The 22,307-nt window shown below is 41.9% G+C and overlaps 1 protein-coding gene across 2 annotated transcripts; it reads right to left on the bottom strand.

Moving 5' to 3' along the window:
* Positions 1-400: 400 nt before the first annotated feature.
* On the bottom strand, positions 401-21,332 carry fam91a1 (family with sequence similarity 91 member A1). 2 transcript variants are annotated; one of them, XM_079176211.1, is made up of 24 exons: positions 21,168-21,332; positions 20,268-20,352; positions 19,790-19,941; positions 18,235-18,292; positions 16,013-16,080; positions 15,583-15,696; positions 14,988-15,078; positions 14,037-14,099; positions 13,690-13,796; positions 13,502-13,540; positions 12,111-12,223; positions 11,661-11,767; positions 11,047-11,159; positions 10,861-10,947; positions 10,571-10,700; positions 8,659-8,807; positions 7,597-7,731; positions 6,323-6,436; positions 5,837-5,909; positions 4,838-4,984; positions 4,265-4,366; positions 3,661-3,784; positions 3,466-3,535; positions 401-2,671 (listed from the first exon to the last, which is right to left on the bottom strand). In XM_079176211.1, exons 1-24 carry the CDS (start codon positions 21,237-21,239, stop codon positions 2,486-2,488), a joined length of 2,499 nt encoding a protein of 832 aa, XP_079032337.1. In that variant the 5' UTR covers positions 21,240-21,332; the 3' UTR covers positions 401-2,485. The 2 variants fall into 2 exon arrangements, with proteins under 2 accessions (XP_079032337.1, XP_079032338.1); XM_079176212.1 differs by having other exon boundaries at positions 11,047-11,156.
* Between the last annotated feature and the right edge of the window lie 975 nt (positions 21,333-22,307).

The following is a 22,307-nucleotide window of genomic DNA, read 5'->3' as shown; positions in this document are numbered from 1 at the left end:
AGGGAGGCCTGGGAGACGTGGGGCTCCACCTCTCTGGTGAGGGTACAGCCAGCCACAGACTGACACCTTAATCTTCCTCCCAAAAATGGGGGTGGGGGGGTTCATAGCTTTTCAAAAGGTTCCCCATCCATGTAAGAGACATTGTTTTTCAGCTAAGTGTTCATATAAATCTACAAGGATGGGTGAACAAGTGTGTACTTGAGACAGATGGACAGAGCATCCGGGCCGCTGCATCTTGCACGCCATCTGTTCCACCTGGCTAGGAAAACATTTACCGAATTCGATTTAACGTCGTGTAATGTGACTGGCTACATTTCGGAGCCAGTAGGGGTTGAAATCAGTGGGGGAAAAAAAAGTATCCATCAGGAAAAAAAAGACACCGAGACATTTTCAGGGAGGAAAAAGAGTTTGTTCTTATTACATATTTATTTATATTTTCATATACTTTTTACATATTTATTTGTAATAACAACATGTATCTGGAGCAGAGAGGAGATGGCGCAGGGATAGAGGAAGGGCATGTTGAAGGAATGTCACTTTCTTTTTTTAATCCATTTAATTACAAGAGCGTCATCATTAACTCAGTCATTGGTATTCACAGTCCCATTAAACGAGCTACAACAAAGATTTCCTAAAATATAGGCTGACATATAAAACTAGCATTTTTTTTTTTTTTCAAACACTGTAGTAGATGTATACCTGGGGGAGGACGGGGCATAAGTCAGATGGCCGAGCACTGCAACTAGATAACGGACAGGCAGGTAGACGGGGGCTCTTATTGTGAAAGGTAAGGGTGTGTGAAAACACACCAAGAGTGAGGTGTACAATACACACGCATACACAACATACGCACAACAGTTTCTACACAGTCATCATGCTTCAACGGGACCGTGTGTCTTTTTTCTATGTCAGCATCACGTTATCAGAAACAACAACCACAAATGGGTCAAAAACTGCAGGAGACTGATTCCTTCAAAAAAAGAAATATTCAACAGAATAGGTTAGCGTTCTAAATGCCATAAAAAGTACTCTAGATTATCGGAGCCACACTAAAAATTTATGACAGACTTCAGACACCTTTTTGGGCCATCACGTCCCCGATATGCTGGGCAAAGCATTTGCATTTGCATCCCAGGGGTCTGTGACCGCCTTCTTCCCTCTAGACTACAAACCCCATTTTTCAAAACATGGTGTAAACAGAATCCCTTGGAGAATGTTGTGGGCTGGCCAAGAGCGCCCTGCACTGCCCTGGACACAAACCTGGAGTTGATCCAGGGAGAAATACTGGCAGGAAACAATGTCACCATGCCTGGGTCAAACACACAGACCTGACTGTTCGCGTTCTATGCAATTAGCTACACTTGGTTAATCTTGTCGAAATTCTTCACAGTGGCGATGGTTGGCCCAATGTTGTTGATTTTATTATTTATAGACAATCATTCAAGTGCAAATAAATCATTTGTAAATCTAAAAAAAAGGAAATAAACCTAAACATAAGCAAAAACATGGTTGTTTTTGATTGGCTGACAATGATAAGGCAGCAGAATAAAAAATAAAAAAAACAGAAGATAAAAAAAGATTATATAGGAAAAGAAAATGGTCTTTGGTGTTTTGTTGTACTGAGAAATGATAACAAAGAATAAAAAAAAACAGCCGATTCTCTGATGCCCAGTCAATTTCCAAGAGGAAACGCTCTAAAACCATGTGCACACTGCAAGGGATCCCAGGTTTAAAAAAGAAGAAAATTACATGACATTACTTCATCCACAGGTTTGGACAAACCCTGCACAGTGCAAATAATAAATGCCCCCAATATTGATTACAAGTAAAGAGGAAAGTATTCTTTTATGGTAGGAGTAGTGCAACAGTATCATGCATGAGATCACTCAACGTGAGACAACACGGGGAGGCGGCAGCGGGGTCTCGTCGGATAAGTCCAAAAACTTGGTCCTGGAATATGCATATTGTCGAATGATTCCTGAAAATGTCTGTTCAACACTCCATTGTTTATTTTGTGGGTCATGGATTTGAGAACATCTATACAACTATTAACCACTTCACACTCCGCTCTCACAGAACATCCATTGATTGAAGGGAAGGGTAGGGTTGGGTAGGGTTGGGTTGTGGGGGGGGGGCAGTGGAGTTTCCAGTTAAACGGTCTTCCAGGTTATATGGCGTTTACCTGCATCACTGTTGTATACTGCGATAATAGCACCACTCCAACAGATAACACCGCCTTGCTACGAATATGAGGAATCACGGAGGGGAACAGCGACGGGGGTTTGAACAGAGTCAGAAGGATGATTCCTCATACAGTAGGTGAATGAAGTGCCGGGGCTCGTGTTCCCATGACTGGATACTGACAGACAAGATGCAGGGATGGACCTTGAATATCAATTTCCTCAGTGAGAGGGCGGTCCTTTTCGATGAGGTGACGTTTTTTTGACTTGTGACCGAAACTGGAAGTTTTTGGGGGGGGGGTGGCTTATGTGGGTTGGTCCTTCTGCAGAGCTGTGATATCCAGAGGAGGAGGGGCCCGTCCGCTCCACTCCCTCAGCTGCCCGTCCTTGAAGAAGAGGTTGAGGGCGGGCAGGGGGACACCAGACTCCGCTGGGGGCTGACTGAGAGGGTTCGACACGCCACTGTCCAGGTCAGAGGGCTGCATGCCGTCCTGCCAAACACAGGGCAAAATGCCACAGATCAGATCACCAGGTAGAGTGGAAGATTTATGGGACAAGGATAAACTTCTCCGGGACAAACTATAATTATCGCATCACGGTTGTATGCCTCCACACAGCCGGTTACAAACGCTAAATCATGCGACTTAAAATGTATGTATGAAATATGCAGAAGGGGTAAAAGGCTACATATTCACCAAGCTTATCCCCTTTCTATTAAATTGGGCTTTTTTTTTTTAAATGTTCCTTCCTGCTTTATATTGTTTTGTCTTTTTCTGTTCTCTCTTCCCTCATTCTTACACAGATCCACACAGACTGAAACAACAACTAAAACATTTGCAAATCAACAGAATACATCATTTCTATCTTAGCCCAACTCTCACGTAACCCCATGTTAACATTTAACTATGATAATTGTCTTGAATTCCTGTTTTGTTTCTTTGTTTTCTCCCATGTCTTTCTTTTGTTTCCCCTTTGACTTTCTGCACAATAGATGTACAATAAACTCTATGTTTGGTATGTTGATGGTCCGTCTTTCATCTTTCAATAAAATAAAAACACTTTTTCACAAAACACTAGTTTCAATATTTACCTTAAATTAGAGGTCTATTTTCAATGATAAAATATATTTGTGGGTTTTGCAAATGTACAGCAACAAAATAAGGATGAACTCATTGGTGCATTTGTAAAATTAAATCCGTGATTACTGATTTTTTTTCACTGGAAATTGTTATTTCTTTTCTGCAAGTTTAAGTGGCGACCTGAGAGGACAGCAGAGTGTTTTTACCTGGAATGACTGCACGAAGCTCAACACCTTCAGCGATAGCTTTCGGCTCGAGTGAAGTAGCTCTTGAAGGCTGAAACAACAAAGATAAAGTCTAGCACTTCCAACAACACTCGTCTTTACACTTTTGTCAATGTTGTAATCAAAAGTGAAATCCCGGAGGATGCTGAGTGTTTTTTCGTTTGTCTTTTTTTGTACCTTTCGTTGCTGCACAGTTTGTGCGAGGCGATTTTTCGACACACTTTGCGGTTTAGCTCGGAGCTGAAGAGGGGCATGCCGAAGCACAGTTCAAGAGGGACCCACTCATCTTCAGATGAAAGGGCTGAAAGAAAGGGGTTAGCCAGGGAGAGGAGGGATGGGGGTGACATACATGAGACACATACCATTAACAAGGATATGCTGGTCTCCCATTCTACTCTTTCCCATCTCTCAAACATCGGATTAAGTATAGAAAACATGTAAAAAAATATATACGCTAAAGAAATACTTCACCCACAAAATAACCATCTGTCGAATTCTTGAAGACATTTTTCTTGCATGCCTTCACGCTGATTGAAGAAAGCCTTTTTGAGTTTTATGAGTTTATGAACAGATGTTTTAATATAGTTTTACGTTAAACGCGGCCCCCCCATATACTTCAATTCATCAAGACTTTTCTGCGTTTTATTAATTCTCCATTCACCGTGGAGGCAAGTGAGAAAAACTAAGTGTTCGTCAAGAATTCAAGGTAACACGGGGTGAGTAACAAACGGTCATTTTGTGGGCGACGTATTCCTTACATTAACGACAAAAGTAGACCTACTTTCTGTCTTTCCTTTGATTTCCCCGTTGTTTTCTTCTGTCACGAGCTCAAAGGACTCGGTGCTGCCGTTGTTGTCCAGGCCTCCACCTAGATGGGTGTCCCCTTGAAGGAAAGCAACACATTTTCAGAAGCATTAAGGCACAGAAAGGTTGATTCACATCGAGATTACAGCTGCAATGCCTTTCAGCGAAGAAGCTTCAATAAATGCAAAACTTTGGAAATCACTCCTTTAAGTCTGTTAATTAAAACAAAAGCTGGACATTACTGTTACGTACATAAATATCTATGCTAAACAAACTGTGATAAATGACGTCAGCAACATTCAATCAGTTAGGTAAAGGCTAATACTGTTCGATCCACATCCATTAGCAAAGGCTGTCACAATACGGAACCCAATTAAGCAGACGAACAGAATAATCGAACTGGACCCGTGAGCAGTCTTTATCTAATTTGCACCATCAGTGCCAATTGCCATCAGAGGCAAGGACATTGTTACTAATTCAGCGATACGTCTCGTCTCTCACATGCAAACATCTGCATGTGCACACGGTCCAAAAAAAGAATCCCCCCCACCTCTGCACTCAGCACTGTCGCTGGCCCTGCGACGGTGCCTGTTGTTGGCATTGAGCATGGTGATGTAGCCGCACTGGTGCTCCAGATCCACGTTCTCCTTCAGCTTCTGCAGCGCCTTGTGCACACACATGTTGGAGTAGGAGAACTCTGCACAGGAAGGAGAGCCAACACAAACAATGGGAGTTAAGCTTGAAGGTCAGCACTCAAACTGATAAACGGGATTTCCATTTTTACTTCTATTAATATCTCTGAACGGTATGGTATTCATAAAGGGTGTCATTTTGTGATATAAAATGTATTAGAGGGATGAGTGTTAGTGTTAAGCTTCGCACACAAATTCACAAGAGAAGGATTTCAGAGGATTCTAATTCCTTTTATGATGTTTGACGACTTAAAACCCTCAAAGCCAAAAGCGGATAATATTTGAGTCACCAGAGAAAGGCTTGACTGAGGCTTGACTGAGAGCAGGTCCTTAATTGACGCACAACACGGCAGTGACAGTACACGAATACTGATTTAGGGTATCTATTTTATTTATTTAACCATTATTTACCAGAAATATTCCCATTGAGATTCAGAATCTCTTTTACAAAGGAGTCCTGGCCAAGGCAGCAACATACAAGAACAAACAGCATTCTTAAAACAAAAACGGCAAAACAAGTTAAAACAAACAGCACGGGAAATGTCACATAAAAGAAACCGGCAACAGACTTAAAATAACCAGCAAATGACATCAAGCAATGAATTTGCTGTATCTGGTCAAATAGTCCTAAATCCTGTCTTTATTATCTTTCATGCTTATAAAATAATCTGGTTTACGGCGACGCTGAAAAAACTATAATATATATAAAATATACTAAAGTGTGGTTTTTACCTCCCTCACCCCGGAGTCTAGGAATGAGTCTTGTCACTGCATTACTTTAATTGAATCTTGTATTAGCGTAACATTTAGGCTGTCACTAAGTGACTTTAAAGCTTTACCTCCATATAATAACTCACCTCCTTTCAGATCTTCTGCATTAAAGGGAAACGGGATGTGAACGCTTTCTCCATGGCCGTGCATACCGTGACCCTGAGGGTAACACACACACACACACACACACGTGTTATTATTGAAAACACACAGAGTACATACATAATATCACAGTCTGTAGAACAAAGTACCCCACCACATCAGCTCTGACTCCTCCACTGAGTCATTCAAAGCGCCACTTAAGGCCCTCCACCTGAGTTTGGCCTTTGAAGGCACTTAAATTGGCACTACTAACTACTAACTGGCCTTGTATACTGGTTGTTTATTAACTTTGGTATTACTCATTAATTGGATCTTGATCTCTGTCTGGTTATACAATGTTTTTTGTAGTCTACTCCGTTGACCTGCTGTATTTTGCTTATGAATGTAAACATTCTGAAACAACAACACTGTAAAAGTGGAGCTTGTGTGTGTGTGTGGTGTGTGGTGTGTGGTGTGTGGTGTGTGTGTACCTGGATCAGTACAGCAGAGTGTGTGAGGGCGTCGTTGAGCATGGTCAGTACGTTGGATGAAGGCACGACTCCGGGGTCGTGACCCCAGGAGGTGATCAACAACCTGTCGTAGGACTGGATAGAGAGAAAAAGACGGGTCAAGGAAGTTATTATTCCACAGCTGCTAATCACTGAACCCATCCAGACCGGGGCGTGATGGTGAACGGCATCATGGGAGTACAACTGCTCATCACTCACCATACTGAGGTGAGTGATTACTAATAATGATAAGAATGCTTTTCATATATTATTTAATATTTGATGTATTATTTCATATAACACTTAAAAGACTACCTCTGTCCTCTACAATGGTGAGAACATGTACATCATCATCTCAGTCAAAAACAAAGAAGGAGAGGAAACATCACTCCTCCATTCATCAACTTTTTGACGTTTCACTACGTCAAACGTCAAATAATGAAATCTCCACCCTGTGACTGATGTCATGATGGTTGCATGGCTTTCCTTAACTGAGACAGATCCTTTCCATGAAATAAAGGTGTTAATTCTTCTCTGTTTAGTTGATTATTCTCAGCTCTGAAAGTGATGGAGGAGGAAATCCTACAGTTAAGTTTACCGTGAAGAAAAACTGTTAAATTGTTAAATAAAATGACAAGTATACAAGAAGTAGAAAAATACATGCTGCTATGTTCCAATAAAATGACCCATTTGCATGATATTACCTTTCCTCCCCTGAGAATTCACTTCATCAAATTCTCTTTTGTTCCCTTTTTGCACATTCCCAGGATAGTTAAAAAATTCCAAGACCATCAGAAAGCCTTGGAGGGGAAACTGCAGGTGCAGGGTTTGGTATGACTGTGACAGTGATGCGCTAGGTGCTTTGTTAAGAAATGAAGGTTAACGGGGAGGAAGGAAACTGCGTTGAATTTGACCTCCAGTGCTCTGAAGCGGCAAGGTCCCAATTAAATTTTATTTATTTTTTTGCTTTGGGCTTCATGACTCTGCTATGACTCACTGATATTCTTATATTTTGTTAGGATGCATATAGTATATAAGTGTTTTTTGCACACACAAAAAAAGACAAAGAAAATGTTTCCAATCACATATTTGATCAGGCTCAAAATGTAGTTGTTCTTATCACATGTAGGGCTTTTCTTATCTGACTTCAAAGAGATTTCTACAGCTTATACAGTGTCTGTATGAGCATACTATCTCAACTGTGGACCTACACTCATTCAACCTACCCACCTGATTCATTATTAGTCTGGGCTTACCTGGAATGTGTCCGGCAGTTTGCGGAGCCTGGAGCCTTTGGAGAGCAGCAGAGACGGCGGGCCTTGGCCGGTCACATGGTACAGGTACAGTTTGAACCAGATGGAGCTCACCTCAGGGATAGCCGGGCCAATGTGCTGCAGGGAGAAACAAACATATACACATGTGTAAGTGTAACTAATGCATACACATGTCTACATCCTCACACGTTTTTTTTACATGTAATTTCTTACATGAACACAAATGGAAAAAAGCAACAGAGACAGAGGAGAATAATTATCTCCGCCAGGAGGAATATGCAATCAACCGCATGTGTGCGCGAGTCCGTAAGTGAGTGTGCACCTACGTGTCTGTCCGCAGCAAACTGCATAATATTTTGGGTGGCGAGTTATGACTGCATGCTCAAGGAGCTCTTGTGGTTGGTGTGACACCACAACTTACAGCCCATTTCTGTCTAGACCTGGTGGAGACCTGCACTCTACTGAGAGCACCATTCTAGTCGTGTCTGTGTCGTTCTTATGTCGGAGAAGCAGAAATTGAAGCGGTTATAAGAGATGTGAGCAGAAAATAATTCACTGAATTCCACTTCACGGAGTCCCAGCAGCGTGAGAATAAACAGCAGTGTGAACAGCGCAACAAGAGTTTAACTTTCTTTCCCTCAGTCTCTCTGAGCTCAGCTACAAAGCTGGAGTGTGGCCAGGCAGAATAATTACCCATGAGCCTCGCCTCCCTGCCTCCCTTCCTCCCTCCCTCCCTCCCTCCCTCTCTCTTTGTGTAGCCTTGTTGTTGGGGGCAACTGCAGGCTGAGTGCCCACAAGGCACACACACACACACACACACACACACACACACACACAAATCACTCCGGGAACACAAGTGTGTACACACGGCAAGAGGGCAAACACAATCAAATAGAGAACACACACACACACACACACACACACAAGCACATGAACTGTCGACTAAAACACAAACACACAACTCTAAGACCTTCAACATTTGATCCAAAATCCCAGCAGGATGCCGTGTGTCCCCTCTGCTCTCCCTCCCTCCAGGCGTCATACCTGAGGCGTGCAGCTGCTGATGGGCCTGATCTCGTTGCTCAGCGGCGCCATTGAGACCAGCAGCTTGTAGTTCTTGTTGAGGACACGGCTGCAGGTGGCCTGGTCCAGACCCAGCAGGCTCTCACAGCGCAACATGTCCAAGGGGAAGCCTAGTTGGGGGGAAAAACCAGGGGGACAGTTAGAACTTCTATAGAAAATAGTGCGAGTCATTAGTTGTATGTATACAGTTTTCTTCTGGGACGTTTCTGAAGTAACTGCATGGATAGTAGTAGAATAGAAGTCAGCAATAGTAGAACATTTTGGCTAGCTGTTTCCCCCCAGTTTCCAGTCCTTATGCTAAGCTAAGTTAACTAGCTGTTGACTGTAGCCTTATAAATACACACTGTGCAGACATGAGACAAATCCTGTAAATTAATATGCCAAGTGTGGCTGCATCAAACAGTAACTGTAAAAGCAGAGTAAAGGTTCTTTCTTCATGGCCGTGGTGTTTAGAAGAGAGTCCTCTCAAAGGACACAGTGTAAACTTGGCATTCTTGGATTCAATAATCACTTCTTGCCTCCTAATTATAAATCTAAGGGGTAAGAAGCGTCTATGATGTGCTAATGGTGATAATGTAAGAAATAAAATCAGTACAAGAGTAGAGTTTCGCAAATGCAAAGAACTGACTGAAACTCTGTAAAGCAGGTCAAGGACCAGATGTTTGTATTTATTCCACAACATAAGAGTGGAACAAACACTTGACGCAATGAGACTGCTGCTTCATGCTGTATTTTCTAAAGGTTTGGATGCTGATTTCCGTCATGCAATAATAATAATGTATTATTATCATTGTTATGGTTGATATTGTTATCAGTCTTTGTATCATTGCGGGTTTAGTTGGCTTCTCAGCAGCCTCCTGCAGCAGCAGCTGAAGACAACTGAGAGATAAGACAATCAGAGATGAGGCACCCTGCCAAACCAAACAAACGGCATCTGGTGGCACAACGGTGGCTACATGGAAACTCAGAGATTTGCTTTGTCGTCGTTGGAGGACTAACTCTCTCCCGCTTCCCCTCAAGACACCAGAAGAACAATACAGCTTCACTCTGGATTGACAGGAATACACAGTATGACCATTTTCAAGGAAAACTATTCAGACACAGATGAGGGGAGACAGAGAGCCGAGAGCGACAGAAGTTTGCCAAATGCAGCACAAACAGAAAATCCTTTTCCCCTTTGTTGCTTCCAAAAAGTTCCCATAAAAATAACTTTGAAATGCTTCATTACTTATTATTGAAGACCGCAGAACAAGTTTAAGTAGTTGAATAGGAGCCATTTACAGGAGTTGTTCGCCGCAATGATAGCTCAGAATATCGTTTCAATAATAGAGAGACAAGATGAAAATTGGGAGAAAGTGTTAGCTGCAGATTTACTGAAAATTAGTGTCAGTTAACCCCCAAAAATCAGATTTTTACCCAGATTTTTGCATAATTGTTTTTTACATAGTTTTTAATACTTCGATAAATAGAAACATTTCTGTTTGTCACTGATGATGATCTGCACGTTCCAGCTCTCACCTTAAATTTCTTTGATTCATATTTTGCAGATTTGAAAATTATTTTTTAACAACCATAAAAAGATGATTTGTGTAACAGATGATGTCAACCGGCTAAATACTAATAAGCCCAAAGAGAACTGTGTGCAGACAAAAATATGAGCTTCTATTTCATTAGCTTGCCGTTGTAGGCGACGGCAAATCAGAACTTAAAACCAAAACCAGCATGCTAGCTGCATAATAACACGCAAAAACAAACCTGTGCTCCAAGCTGCCGGTTTACCACATGTATAAACATGTATAGGTGCATGACCCCTTGGTCTTGCATGTATTTGCCCATAAAGGAGATGACAAAGAGGGCGTAACTGTATAATTACCTATATTTGGGATGTCAGGTCCCTGGTCCTGGGTGAGTTCTTTGTTGTAGCGCAAGAAAAGGATGGTGTTTTTCAGGGTCAGAGCGTGGTCAAAGTAGCGCTGGGCCTCGCCCTCCGCTGTGCTCTCCACCTGAAACCAGGAAATACATTCAAGTTGAGTGTATACCTGTGAAAATGTACACGTTGACCGATAATTTATTTTCTACTTTTGATTTAGTATCCTCTGGTGTTTCATGACCGAGGCTTTACTAGATACACTAGCAAGTCTCCGTTTCCATTGCTGGTCTCACCTTCTCCAACTCAGCCAGGAAGCTGTCCAGAGTCTCATCAGACAGCTTACCCACCTCAAACATGGTCACTGCATGACTCTTCAGGTTCTGATAGGAGGACACAAGAGGGAGGGATCATTTGTTAAAAAATAATTAAGCCTATTAAGCCTTCTGTGCATTTTCTCATGTACACATCCAGTCACTAACCGGAGAAAGGTTGCCCATCATGAGGAAGGCTGTGAGAGTGGAGTCAAAGAGGAAGGCAATCCTCTTTGTGGGTGCGGCTGGGATGCTGAGGCTGCTTACGCTTCCTGTGTCTGCTACAAAGACACCGAAAAAAAATACATATAACAAGAGCAATACCACTCTGCCACAACATCGATGCATGTAATAGCACAATGGCTACGTTGTAGCATTCATAAATGGAGGATATGAGCTTTTAAATTCATGCAAATTCAATGTGTTTACACAGACCAACCAAAACCATGCCTCTTTCTCAAATAAAGTAAATTGAATATTAACATGTAAATGGGTTTGTCGAAAAGCAACTTTGTTAACATCCAATTTGTTAGTCTGAGCAACAGTCCCGCTTAACATACATAATAAAGTCAAACAAAAACACATTAATGTGAGAATTTCTTTCAGAAGCATGGCTGAGCTTTCTTGGAGATTAATTAGCACAGCTGCTTCAAAACTTCTGAAGATATTCAGAAAGTGCTTTGTGTGCATACATCAAGAAGTGTATATATTTGCATACACAGCAACATCTGTGTGCGTGTGTGTGTGCGTGTGTGTGCGTGTGTGCGTGTGACCACACGGACCTTCTTCCAGACTGGTGGTGTCGGTGTCGGTGGCTGAGGAGCCTCCCTCCATGACAGGACTGCCCTGCTCCCAGGACAGCAGCATCTTCTGAGGGTCCATGGTGCTCCTAACACAGGGGACAGAGCCACAGTGAAACCACAATCAAACCAAGCATAGTGCTTTATTCAATTAAAATGAATCAAATACTTTAGATAAACGATATGTCCTGATCAAGAGCTTAAAGGATTTACTAGGTGGACGAGAAGATGCTGGTGACCACAGTTGTAATTTCTACACCAGTAGAAAAAAAAAATAACCAGAAACGTTTTAAAATTTTTTACTAGATTTTTAAAAATACTTCTAAAAATGTAAAATAAACCAAGTTTATGGGCAAACATGGTTCAACACATGGCGCCACTTCCAGCTGTATTCTAAGTGGTGAATGGTTGGTTTTGGCCTCCTGCACATACTTGAGTCTGTTGAGAGACGGGGCGTTCTTCCAGGTAGGGTGGAGCTGCTCTGAGCTGATCACCTGACCTTTCTTTACAGCGAAGCCGAGACGACAGTACATGGAAACTGCATTCTGATGAAGCACACGTAAAAACACAGTCAAAAGACGTTTGGTCCACAGAAATCTGACACTCTTTCACTGTCATATATCCTCAACCAGTGACCTATCACCCTGTGGGACTGTCACTACTGAGCTGAGTTATACTTCAGGTGAGGATAGACGAAGATAATGGAGAATGAAAACAATGTGAATACTCTTTTGGGTGATGTTCTCTCAATGCCCAACAGGGTCTACAATTAAAAAGGCATTACTTAATGTCTAGTGACTCAAAAGAGAAAAAGGGTAACACTGTGTACTTTCCACTAAAGAGTTGGCTGTTTTTTCCATTATCTACTTAACTCGAGATTTACCTTGCCGAAAAATATGTTATTCCTGCTGAACAGGCCAGCTCAGTAAAGTATGGCGGGCTTGATTGCGTTCAACACCTCTGAGGTGCAAGCTGAGGTCAACTCTTAGCCCTCCTCTTATCATATCAAAAGAAACACAGCGAAGTGACTCAGCCCGCGAGGTAGTCATTACACAAGAGAAAGTTGAACTTGCGTAGGGAATAGTTCTGCACAAAGGAGACCTCTTAGACATCTCAATCATCTCTGAAGTTACAGGGTTTCTCCCGGAGAATCGCAGCAAACCGCTTCAGCCACTTCTCTTAAGTGCTGCTATCCAGCAGCAGGAATTGAAATGACTTTGGCTCTTCACAGTGGAAGTCAAAACACCGAGAGGGAGTTTGGCTCTGTGTCTGATAGGGAGCATGGGGAGTCATGGGGCACGATGGCGCTAACCTGAAACAACGTGTGTGTGTGTGTGAGACAATCTCTCAGGTGTACTGTGCGTACACCAAACAGCCAAATTGAGCAGAAATATCTCCTTACTAGACTATATAATCAAATAAATTATATCAAATATATTTATAAAACAAATTGCCAGTAGTCACATTTACGTAGGAAAGAAAATTCAAAAGAACAAGGAAAACATTGTTTTAATTTCTTAGAATCTCAAAATTTGGCTACAAAACATCAATGATCAAAACACGAACAAGGCTTTTCACTTCATTTCTTTCTACTGCTACACTGTGTGCCTTAAAGCATACAGAGAGGCTAAAAGCATTTCTCAAAAGCACTTCAAAACCGCTGTGGAACCAGAGGAAATTACCTCTGGTTTGACAGTGTCAATTTTAGAAAGCGGGGGCCATGTTTCTCAGATCTACCATTTTGCCTTCCTCTTGTGAAAAACAGCACTTTAGTCCATACATTACAATGAGACTCGCACAGTCTGCAGCAGGAGGATACTCACCTTCACTAAGTCCAAGTCAATCTCCAACACGTTCGCCAGCTGAGAGGCACATGAGGAGGAAGGAGCGGGAGAGAGAAAGGAAATAGGACTCGGTTGAAAAGTTGATCAATAAACACACACACACACACACACTTTACATTCAATGAGCACAGCAGGCGAGAACAATAACACCCATTTCTACAGCCTACCTCCGCTACGTTTGTCTGCTCATCAATGGACACAAAGATTTTGTAGAGCAGCGTTTCAAAGTAATCGCCCTGGACGCGGTTCATGACAAAGCCTTCCAGCGGGGGCACTAAAAACACAAACGGTGACAAACAACTGTAAAAATATTTCCACAAATATTGTTTTATTTTGCAAATAAATGACGTATCTGTAACGACATGCGCCGTTTCAGATCAGTCCATGACCCATAAAGCCTGCCTATGTTCCCAGGGCTGTGATTTAGGTAATCACAGAGTTTAGTGAAGGTAATTACTTTGGGAACAGTAATGGCAGGATGTTTAAACACACACACACACACACACACACACACCTGAGATGCAGCTGTCATCAGATATGGGAACATCCAAGTAGATGAATCCCCGGTTGTACAAGCCTGGAGTACAAAAACAAACAGTAGTGTGTTAGCACATTTGATATAGTATCTAAGGCTTTACCCAAATATTCGACTTTTTGGATACATTTGTTTGTTGGGTAGGTATTTGGTATTGGGGTTCTTTTTTTTTTTTTAACAACAATTCTGTAGAGTAACAGAATCCTTAAAAATGAATGTTTTAATTAAACCTAAAGACACAAAGTTGACATGTCTGGCTGAGTCCTTCACGCGTCACGCCGTGGAGACGAGTCCATGTTATTGATCATGTGTGAACAGAAAATTGTAAATATGAGAAGAGTGGAAATAAAGTTGAGCCAATCAAATCTGATTTGAACAACTACTTCTAGTCACATTGCCTCGTGTCTCATGGATTTAATTTCTTCCCACTTAGTCAAAAGCACTCCAGTGGAGGTTCATGGCTGCTCTCTAATTGATATTTAAACTGCATGGACACAAACTTGGTCTCTGTGCTTCATCTTTCAAATTCACTCCAGCACACTGATGAAAGTCCTTAAACTGCAACATTAGTATCAGCCACTATGTTCACACTTTAGCTGTAAAAAGACTGTTGCCCCTTGCTATCTGAATTTCAAAAGATTTAAAAAATCCATTAATGCAAACATATTAATTTCTATTATTACCCGGAGAAACAGTTAGATTTAGATTAGACAGACAACTGCACAGATCATAAGTGTGCTTTAAGCTTTTCTAGAAGTAAACGGATACAAATAAAATAATAATTCTTCTAAAATAGGCATATATTGTGAAAATGAATTAAAGTTTAATAATAAGGATAATTAGAAAACATAATTTATAATCTAAATCAGACTTTGATGTATTCAGATACGGTTGTTTGAAATGGGAACATAGTATGTGACAGTTACTCACTTAACACCACGTTGTACTCCGTTGTTCCAGTCAGCTGAGGACCAGCGTCTATCATCTTATCAATGGCTTTCTTCTCTGCTGGAGAACAGATCTGCAATTACACACAACAAACACACAACATTAAAGCATAGCTGCACATGTGGCTTTGTTTGTCAAAAATCACCTCCAGTGAACAACAGTGGTAGTGCAGTCTCTGGGAGGATGAATACATTTACATATGATAACTGTAGATTCGTGGTTCTCAGTGTGTCTTTCTTTTCTTGTGGAGAGGAGAAGAACTGTTGTGGACTTGGCAAATATGTATTTCTAGTCAGATGAGATCTCCACATGCAGTGCAGGGGCTCACGGGATTAATGATTGTAGCTTGGTGGGTAACATGTATGAATTTCAATGACAGCTCAGGGTAAAAATCACACCGCCAACACACTTCATTCTTCCAACACTTGTTTTGTAGATCAAAGTAATTTACATTAAAAGGGAATGAGGATTAAAAGAATAAAAGAAGTTGTCCTCTCTCCTCACACCGTATCCATCGCAGCCTGCCATCACTAAACATTAAGTATCTAAACACATGCCTATAATTCTCTTATCTCACCCTGATATCGTCTTCGGTGATGTAGCCCGTCTGTGCCGTCCACCACGGCTCCACAGAGATCTCCACTGGTTTGGCCGGTAGAAGGTCCCGCGCTGATTTCCTGCGGAAGAATTTCTGACAAAGGAGACGAGCGATATCAAGTCACTCAAATCTAATAAACAAGGCTATTTTAATATTTTAATATATTCTTAAGACAATGGCAAAATATGGAAAATGTAACATTTATGAGGCTGTGTCTGCATATTGACAATTGATATGCAGTTTGTTGTTGACGACCCAATCAGGGGAGAAACAGCTGGATTAAATATTCAGTTTTTTCCATATGCATTTTACACTAAATGTGCTAAAATGAACAAACCTATGAGCTTAATGTATGAAGTGTTGTTCTATGAATGCTTATCTAAAAGGCTATTTTAGAAACATGTCTTACTTTGGAAGACCTGCACTGGTTCATGAGGTCAATGTACTGGTTTCTCCCGATGCCAAGCAGCCGCAGACCTGTGGGATAACGAGAACATGAGAACAAGCCAATAAAACTCAATCAGGCCTCAGTAACTGGCCATGAACTTGTAGTCGCTGTACATTAACACTCTGGCAAAAAGCTCTGGATTAAAAAAAAATGACAACAGAGAATTACAGGAAGAAGTTTGAGAATTATTTTTTTCTGGGTATTTCCAACTTCATATTGGAGAGCAACTTCGGAGAAAGAAGGAGCTTGACGAGTGGCAACAGTGACTCATCCAAACTGTGCTGAGGGAGTACGTCCACACATACTCACACACTTTCTCTGAAACAATCCCAACACACACACACACACACACACACACACACACACACACGCACACGCACACGCACACGCACACGCACACGCACACGCACACGCACACGCACACGCACACGCGCGAAGGCTCTACTAATCCACCTTTCAACATACACGGTGGTATTTCTGAAGATAAGAGTGAGATGTGTGCATGCATTTGTATCTGTAATTAAATTTAGACGTGTAGTCCGTGTCTGAGAAAATACTGGCTCATGAAGCAAGTTTCATAGCTTGTATAGAGGTGGAGGTATGCAAATGTTGGCTCTAAATCCCACTTTATTCCCTCCTCTAGCCTATGATGCACAGGCCCGGAAGGGGCAGAGCAGAATGTGCTGGGATGGCTGCCAATGCAAACAGGGACCAGTCAGGGATGTTTTCAATTCGGCCTCCTAACGCAGCAGAATCCTCCACACGTATCCTGTTGTTTCACCAAGAAACAGACACAAACACACAAACATTCGCCCACGAAAAAAAACTCTCTCTCACCGCCTCTCCATCCACCCACTTCAGCATGACACACTTCCAGAGCTCCTCCAGGGAGATTAGAGGAGAGAAGCCCCTGGTGTGAGAAGAATGTGCCTTAAAGCGCTCCTAGCGATGATCAGTGTGATACAATATGATTACTTGTTGAAGGCCAAAAAACCAAATAGAAACTTAATGAATGTGTGGAACAATGATGCATTGTGATATGTCTATTATAAAGTAACAAATGAAGATAACTGGACGTTAGTTAGGGTGCGGCTCACGAGAACGACGGCTCCATTCTTGAGATAAGAATGGAGCTGCAAGAGGAAGATGCCGACTGGAATCCGGCAGCTGGAGAATCAGCAGATCGAGGTTACAGCCAAAGACGAAATGTGTTGCTGACATAAGGAAAGAAGGTGGACTTTAAGGCAGTACATAGCCTGAGGCTTTCCGCAAAACGGGAGCTCTGTTGTTGACCATTGGACAGCTAACTGGGGAACACCAGTCTGTTGGACAACTGCCCTTACACTTGACTTTCAACGTTGACCGCAATCTGAATCTGATTTTGCAATAATTTCTGAGGAACACAGCTGCTCTGTGATGTTTTGTTTTTTTGAGAATCAATTATATTTCACCATGAAGTGGAATTTATATCAGTCAATCCAAAAGCCACTTGGCCAGTGCTCTGGTTCAAAAGAAGTGTGGGATTTGGAGAAGTAGTAGTAAGCCAAGGCTTCCTAAGAAAGCTCAAGCCTCCACAGCATGGAAGCAGGCTGAAGACATTTTGATAAAAACGGATGCATCTGTCAAGAAATTGAGCAACAGAAATGAGCTGCTCCTGGCATCCAGCTGCCAATCTTCTCCCAACTTCCTAAAAAAAACATTTAGATTGGCTCAATTTACTTCAGATATTCTATATTAGAAAACCAGTTTCACACAAACAGAAAAAAACATTTCCTAAAACTCAAGGTGGCGTCTTCAAACACAGAAAATATTGACTTTATGATACAAAACACAAAAAAATAGAGAATTCTCACAATTAAGAAGCTTGAACAAATACATGTTTGGCATTTTTGCTACAAAAAGAAAATACTTTAAATACAATTGATCAAAACAGTTAACTTTCTGTCAGTCAAATAATGGATCGTTCCAGCTCTAGTTACATAACAGGCGCCATGAATCATAAATCATTTAAATCCCAAAGGTTCCTGAAGACATCTTTTCACTGTGACTTTTCTCTTACCTCGTACAAACTCGTAAAAAAAACCCAGACCAGAGACACAGAGAGGGCTGGAGCGGGAGGTACACAGAACCCCAGTAAAGTAATTTCAACAGTGTGGGAGAGACAGGGGGGGGGGAGAACTCACAGTCAGCAGCAGTGAAGTTGGGCAAGGAGTCGTAACTCTTCTCACTGTTCATAATATCCTGGAGGTGTGAAAGGAGAAAAGAAGAATTAAACTCATTTCCCCCTTTCCGTGTCCCTCTGCCTCTGATTAATAACAGGATTAGCAGATCGGGGCGGCCGTGCTCATTTCTACAACCCATTTTCATTAAGTGCTTAAGACGGATTATGAAAATATAACGTAACCTTCAGCAAGTCAGTGGTCACAATTGAAGCTTAGTCAAGTTTAGTTCAGCATGCATAGGAAATTGGGTGAATCCTTTTTAAGTAGAAGCTAAAAACTAAATGGTTTTGTCTTTATTCATGTGTCATAGGAAAGAGCACTGGGCACGTTAGTCACATGTGATCTAATGAAATGGGAAGTATGCTGAATGTGGAACGATCAAATATGACAGCTAGCATCTAAACACACCATCTCTGTGTAAACACACAGGGCGGTAAAGTTATGGAAATACACCCTGCAAAGAAATTCATACGTAATCCGCTTCATGTGGAACAAAACAAGAGGAAACTACATTACAGGTGCATTGCTTTCATTCAGAAACGATTGGGTGTGATATGGATTGCTTTTCAGAAGCGACGCTCTCAGCCGTGTGCACACATGGACTCAGTCTTTGCAATCTACTTGATAACGTCGTGAGTCAAAGAGAACACGGCCGGTCAACGCCTCCGAGAGCCCGGAGCCCTGTGAGCACGAGAGCTTCTTCCAGTGAGAGAGCCGTCATGCAGACAAAGCTCAAACCGACGGCAGAGCACACAGCAAAGATTTGCTCTGGGTGTGTTTGTCCTGGGATCAGTCCTCTGTGTCCCCGAGCTGGTGCACGAGGCTTCACTAGACACAGACTGACACCTAGTGCCCGACTGACGCCAAGTCCATCAACGTGGGAAATACAGCACAGCACATTTAGCTCCTCTAAAACTGAAGAATATTAACTGAATACCTCTTCCTCATAGCGGTGGTAATGTTTGGAACATGTCATTTCAAATGCAGGACTCACTAATTCTAGCCAATGACATTAGGTTACTCCTTTATACGTACTGACTATACAACAAAGGTGTAGCTGCACAAAAGGATGCCTTTATCGTAGATCTATTCATGTTTTATATTTCCAAGCAGCAGGGGGTTGTTAAAAGCACCTTCTTGTTATTATGGGCTCTTGAATTGGGTTTTGTCTGAACTGTCATTACAGCAGTGGTTTCCAGGGATGCCAAAACTGAAGACGTTGTTCAATTTCAATTAAAAACACTGGATGTTCCCAAAGCAATTAGAGAATTCCTGCGCTTCAGCTTTGAGTTTACCGAGCTCATTGTTCTGAAAGCGCCAGATGGAAATGTGAAATCGCCATCTTATTGTTGTGCGTTTCAGAAGAAAGCAATGCTAGATGACATACTGTGTGTACAAAGACAGATGTGCAGGTGTATGAGACGCTGCTTAACAGGAAGGTGGTTGAAGCTTAGCCTTTCCACGTCAAACAGCCATCTTCCCTTTTATGTTCGGCAATGCAGCAGAAGTCGCTTACCTCCATGATTCCGATGTAATAGGAGAAGGGAGTGACTCGCAGCCCTTTGACCATGATGTCAGACAGGTGGTAGGGGTACAGCATCAGGTGGTCCCGGCTGTACTTCAGGAGCTCCTCATAATACTTGCGCTCATCCTTCCTCACGTGGCGCACTGCTCATAAAACACACACACACACACACAGCAGTCAGGTCACAGCCGGGGCTGAGCGTTCACAAAGTAACACTTCCAGTCATTCTATAAACCAATGCAGTCTAAATAATAAGATGTATTTTTGCAGCATTAGGATGGATTTCTTGTAGACAGATGTAGCTGATAAACTGGAAACTGGGTGTACATGTTGCCAGTCCATAAACTCACATACCTTATTCTTGAGTTATATAATGCAGGAGGATTTGTTTGCGCTTTGTCTTTATTATTATTATGATGCGTCAGTACAAGGTGTATGGGACTTACATGAGGGACCAACGTTAACTCACCTAGGTTATTGCGGAATCGCAGCTGGTTGCGGATGCTGTACAGCAGCACATGCTTCTCATACTCACGCTGAGAGTTCCCCACACTCTGCAGAGCAACGACACACAGCACACAGGTGATGATCATGGCTGTATGAACCTGCTAGTTGTTGCTATCAGGTCCTGTACATTCATTCAGTAACCGCAGGCTAGAGACTCTGTTTTCAGGACCAAGTCAACACTCTGGCCTCTGGATCTTACACCCACACAGTGAGGAATATAAATGTTAAATATACGAGGAAGCGCACACCCTTAATTGAAAATGTCAAAGTCTATATCGGGAAAGAAGATCTTGGAGCATCACTAAAATTGTAAGTCACATTAGCTGAAACCAGTTGGCACATATGAAGTCATGAGGCCCTGGAGTTATGGGACAGTTTAGTAGCATAATCCATCTTGTGAGGATGCACCAGGATACAGTTTAAAAAAAAAGAGAGACACAAACACCCGCATTCACTTAACCACGACCTGCTGGCGTAATTGCACAAAGTAACATTGTATGCAGGCTGAGGAATTTATGCATTAAATTAAGAGTAAAACAATCTGATTTTGATGATTTTCGATATACTTGAGCACAAAAGTGTGAATGCATTATTTGCACGCGGTGAAAATCATGTGACGCGTCATATCAAACAGTCTGTCATGTGATGCAGCGAAGCTTCAGTGGCTGTGATGTAAAGAGGGCCAGTTGTGGCTCCGGATGAATGTAGGAAAACCCTCTGCAGAGGAGGTCGGCGAGTCGTGCGACACTGACAGCTGATTGTATGACAGAGTGCACCGCGGTGACATTGACGTGTACACAGCGGTGTGTGTGTCCCCCCCCTCACCTCACCTTGCCCCCGTGGAAACATTTAAACACGGTACCTGTTTGACATTAGCTGGAAGCTTGGTCCACGGATAATTCTGCCTGATGTGAAATTCCACGTCCGTGTTCATCGCTAGCTAGCTAGCTGGCTAAAAGCAGAATCCCTCGAGACGATCAGAAAAGGACTCTCGTGCAAGTCCACGGTGACTTTAACCTCCTCCGGAACCCAATGACCGAGCGAGGCGACCCCCGACTTGAAGAGAAGTTATCCCGTGATTATTTTCCCTTTACAATAAACGGTCACTTCCTTGTTGTATTTTCGAACAAGCCGTTCGTCACGCTCGTGGCTACATTCGTCACTTCCTGTCGAGGCGTGACCGTGGATGTGAATGGAGCTCGAGAGCAAGGTGACAAATGAGAGATGATGGAATTATCAAACGTGACTAATGTCATGTGAAATAGAGTTTCACCTAAAAAAATTGTCTCAAAGGATAATTTTCTTATTATCAACCAATATAATAAAAAAGATAAGCCAATAATATGGTGGTCGTGTCTCAGTGGGCTACTTTCCCACTGCAGCTTGTTTCTCAATACAAAGCATATCCATTCCTGAAGAAGCTAAATGTGAAATGACTGATGATAAATATATGATTTTATTTCAAATAAAGCCTATGGAACTTCCTCAAACAGCAGGTCATTGTAGTTTTTAGCAAGCATTATTCAAAAAGCAGTAAATAGTGTATTTGTTGGGGACTATTTTCAGCCACGGATTAATACACATTTGGCACTGTGAGTATTTACAGCAGGAGAACGTGTATGTGGCTCAAAATAAACAACATTGCCCATGTTCATGCTACCCACCTCATTGATGTGTTTTTAATAGTATGACAACAGTGGATGTCAACAGTCTCATAGGAATAAGATATATCAGGGTTGCTGCCACTGTAGAATAACATTAAATATATAATGAGAATGGTGCCTGTTTATGTGCTTAACAGTGCCATCATAAAGCCTCGTAAAAACCCTAAGGTATAAATCAAAATACACTCTTAAAGAAATGTTTATGCAGAATTTGAGGAATTTGTGTTACAAAATATCATAAGTGAACACGGAACATTAACATTTATTTAAAATAGATATATTTTTGGCTTTTGATAGATTCAAAAAATAATCTGATTATAAAAGTAGTGCAGGATGAA

The sequence above is a fragment of the Pholis gunnellus genome (assembly GCF_910591455.1).
Source record: "Pholis gunnellus genome assembly, chromosome: 16".
Classification (NCBI taxonomy): domain Eukaryota; kingdom Metazoa; phylum Chordata; class Actinopteri; order Perciformes; family Pholidae; genus Pholis; species Pholis gunnellus.
This window is presented reverse-complemented; position numbering and strand designations above follow the sequence as displayed.

Bases quoted from the DNA above. Each gene is read 5' to 3' on its own strand.
- fam91a1 (XM_079176211.1), bottom strand. From the start codon at position 21,239: ATGAACACGGACGTGGAATTTCACATCAGGCAGAATTATCCGTGGACC. The intron at 12,224-13,501 runs GTGAGTATCCTC...GTGCTTCATCAG, and splicing joins TTGACTTGGACTTAGTGAAG to AATGCAGTTTCCATGTACTG. The intron at 3,536-3,660 runs GTACAAAAAAAG...TTGTTGTTTCAG, and splicing joins AAACTGTGCAGCAACGAAAG to CCTTCAAGAGCTACTTCACT.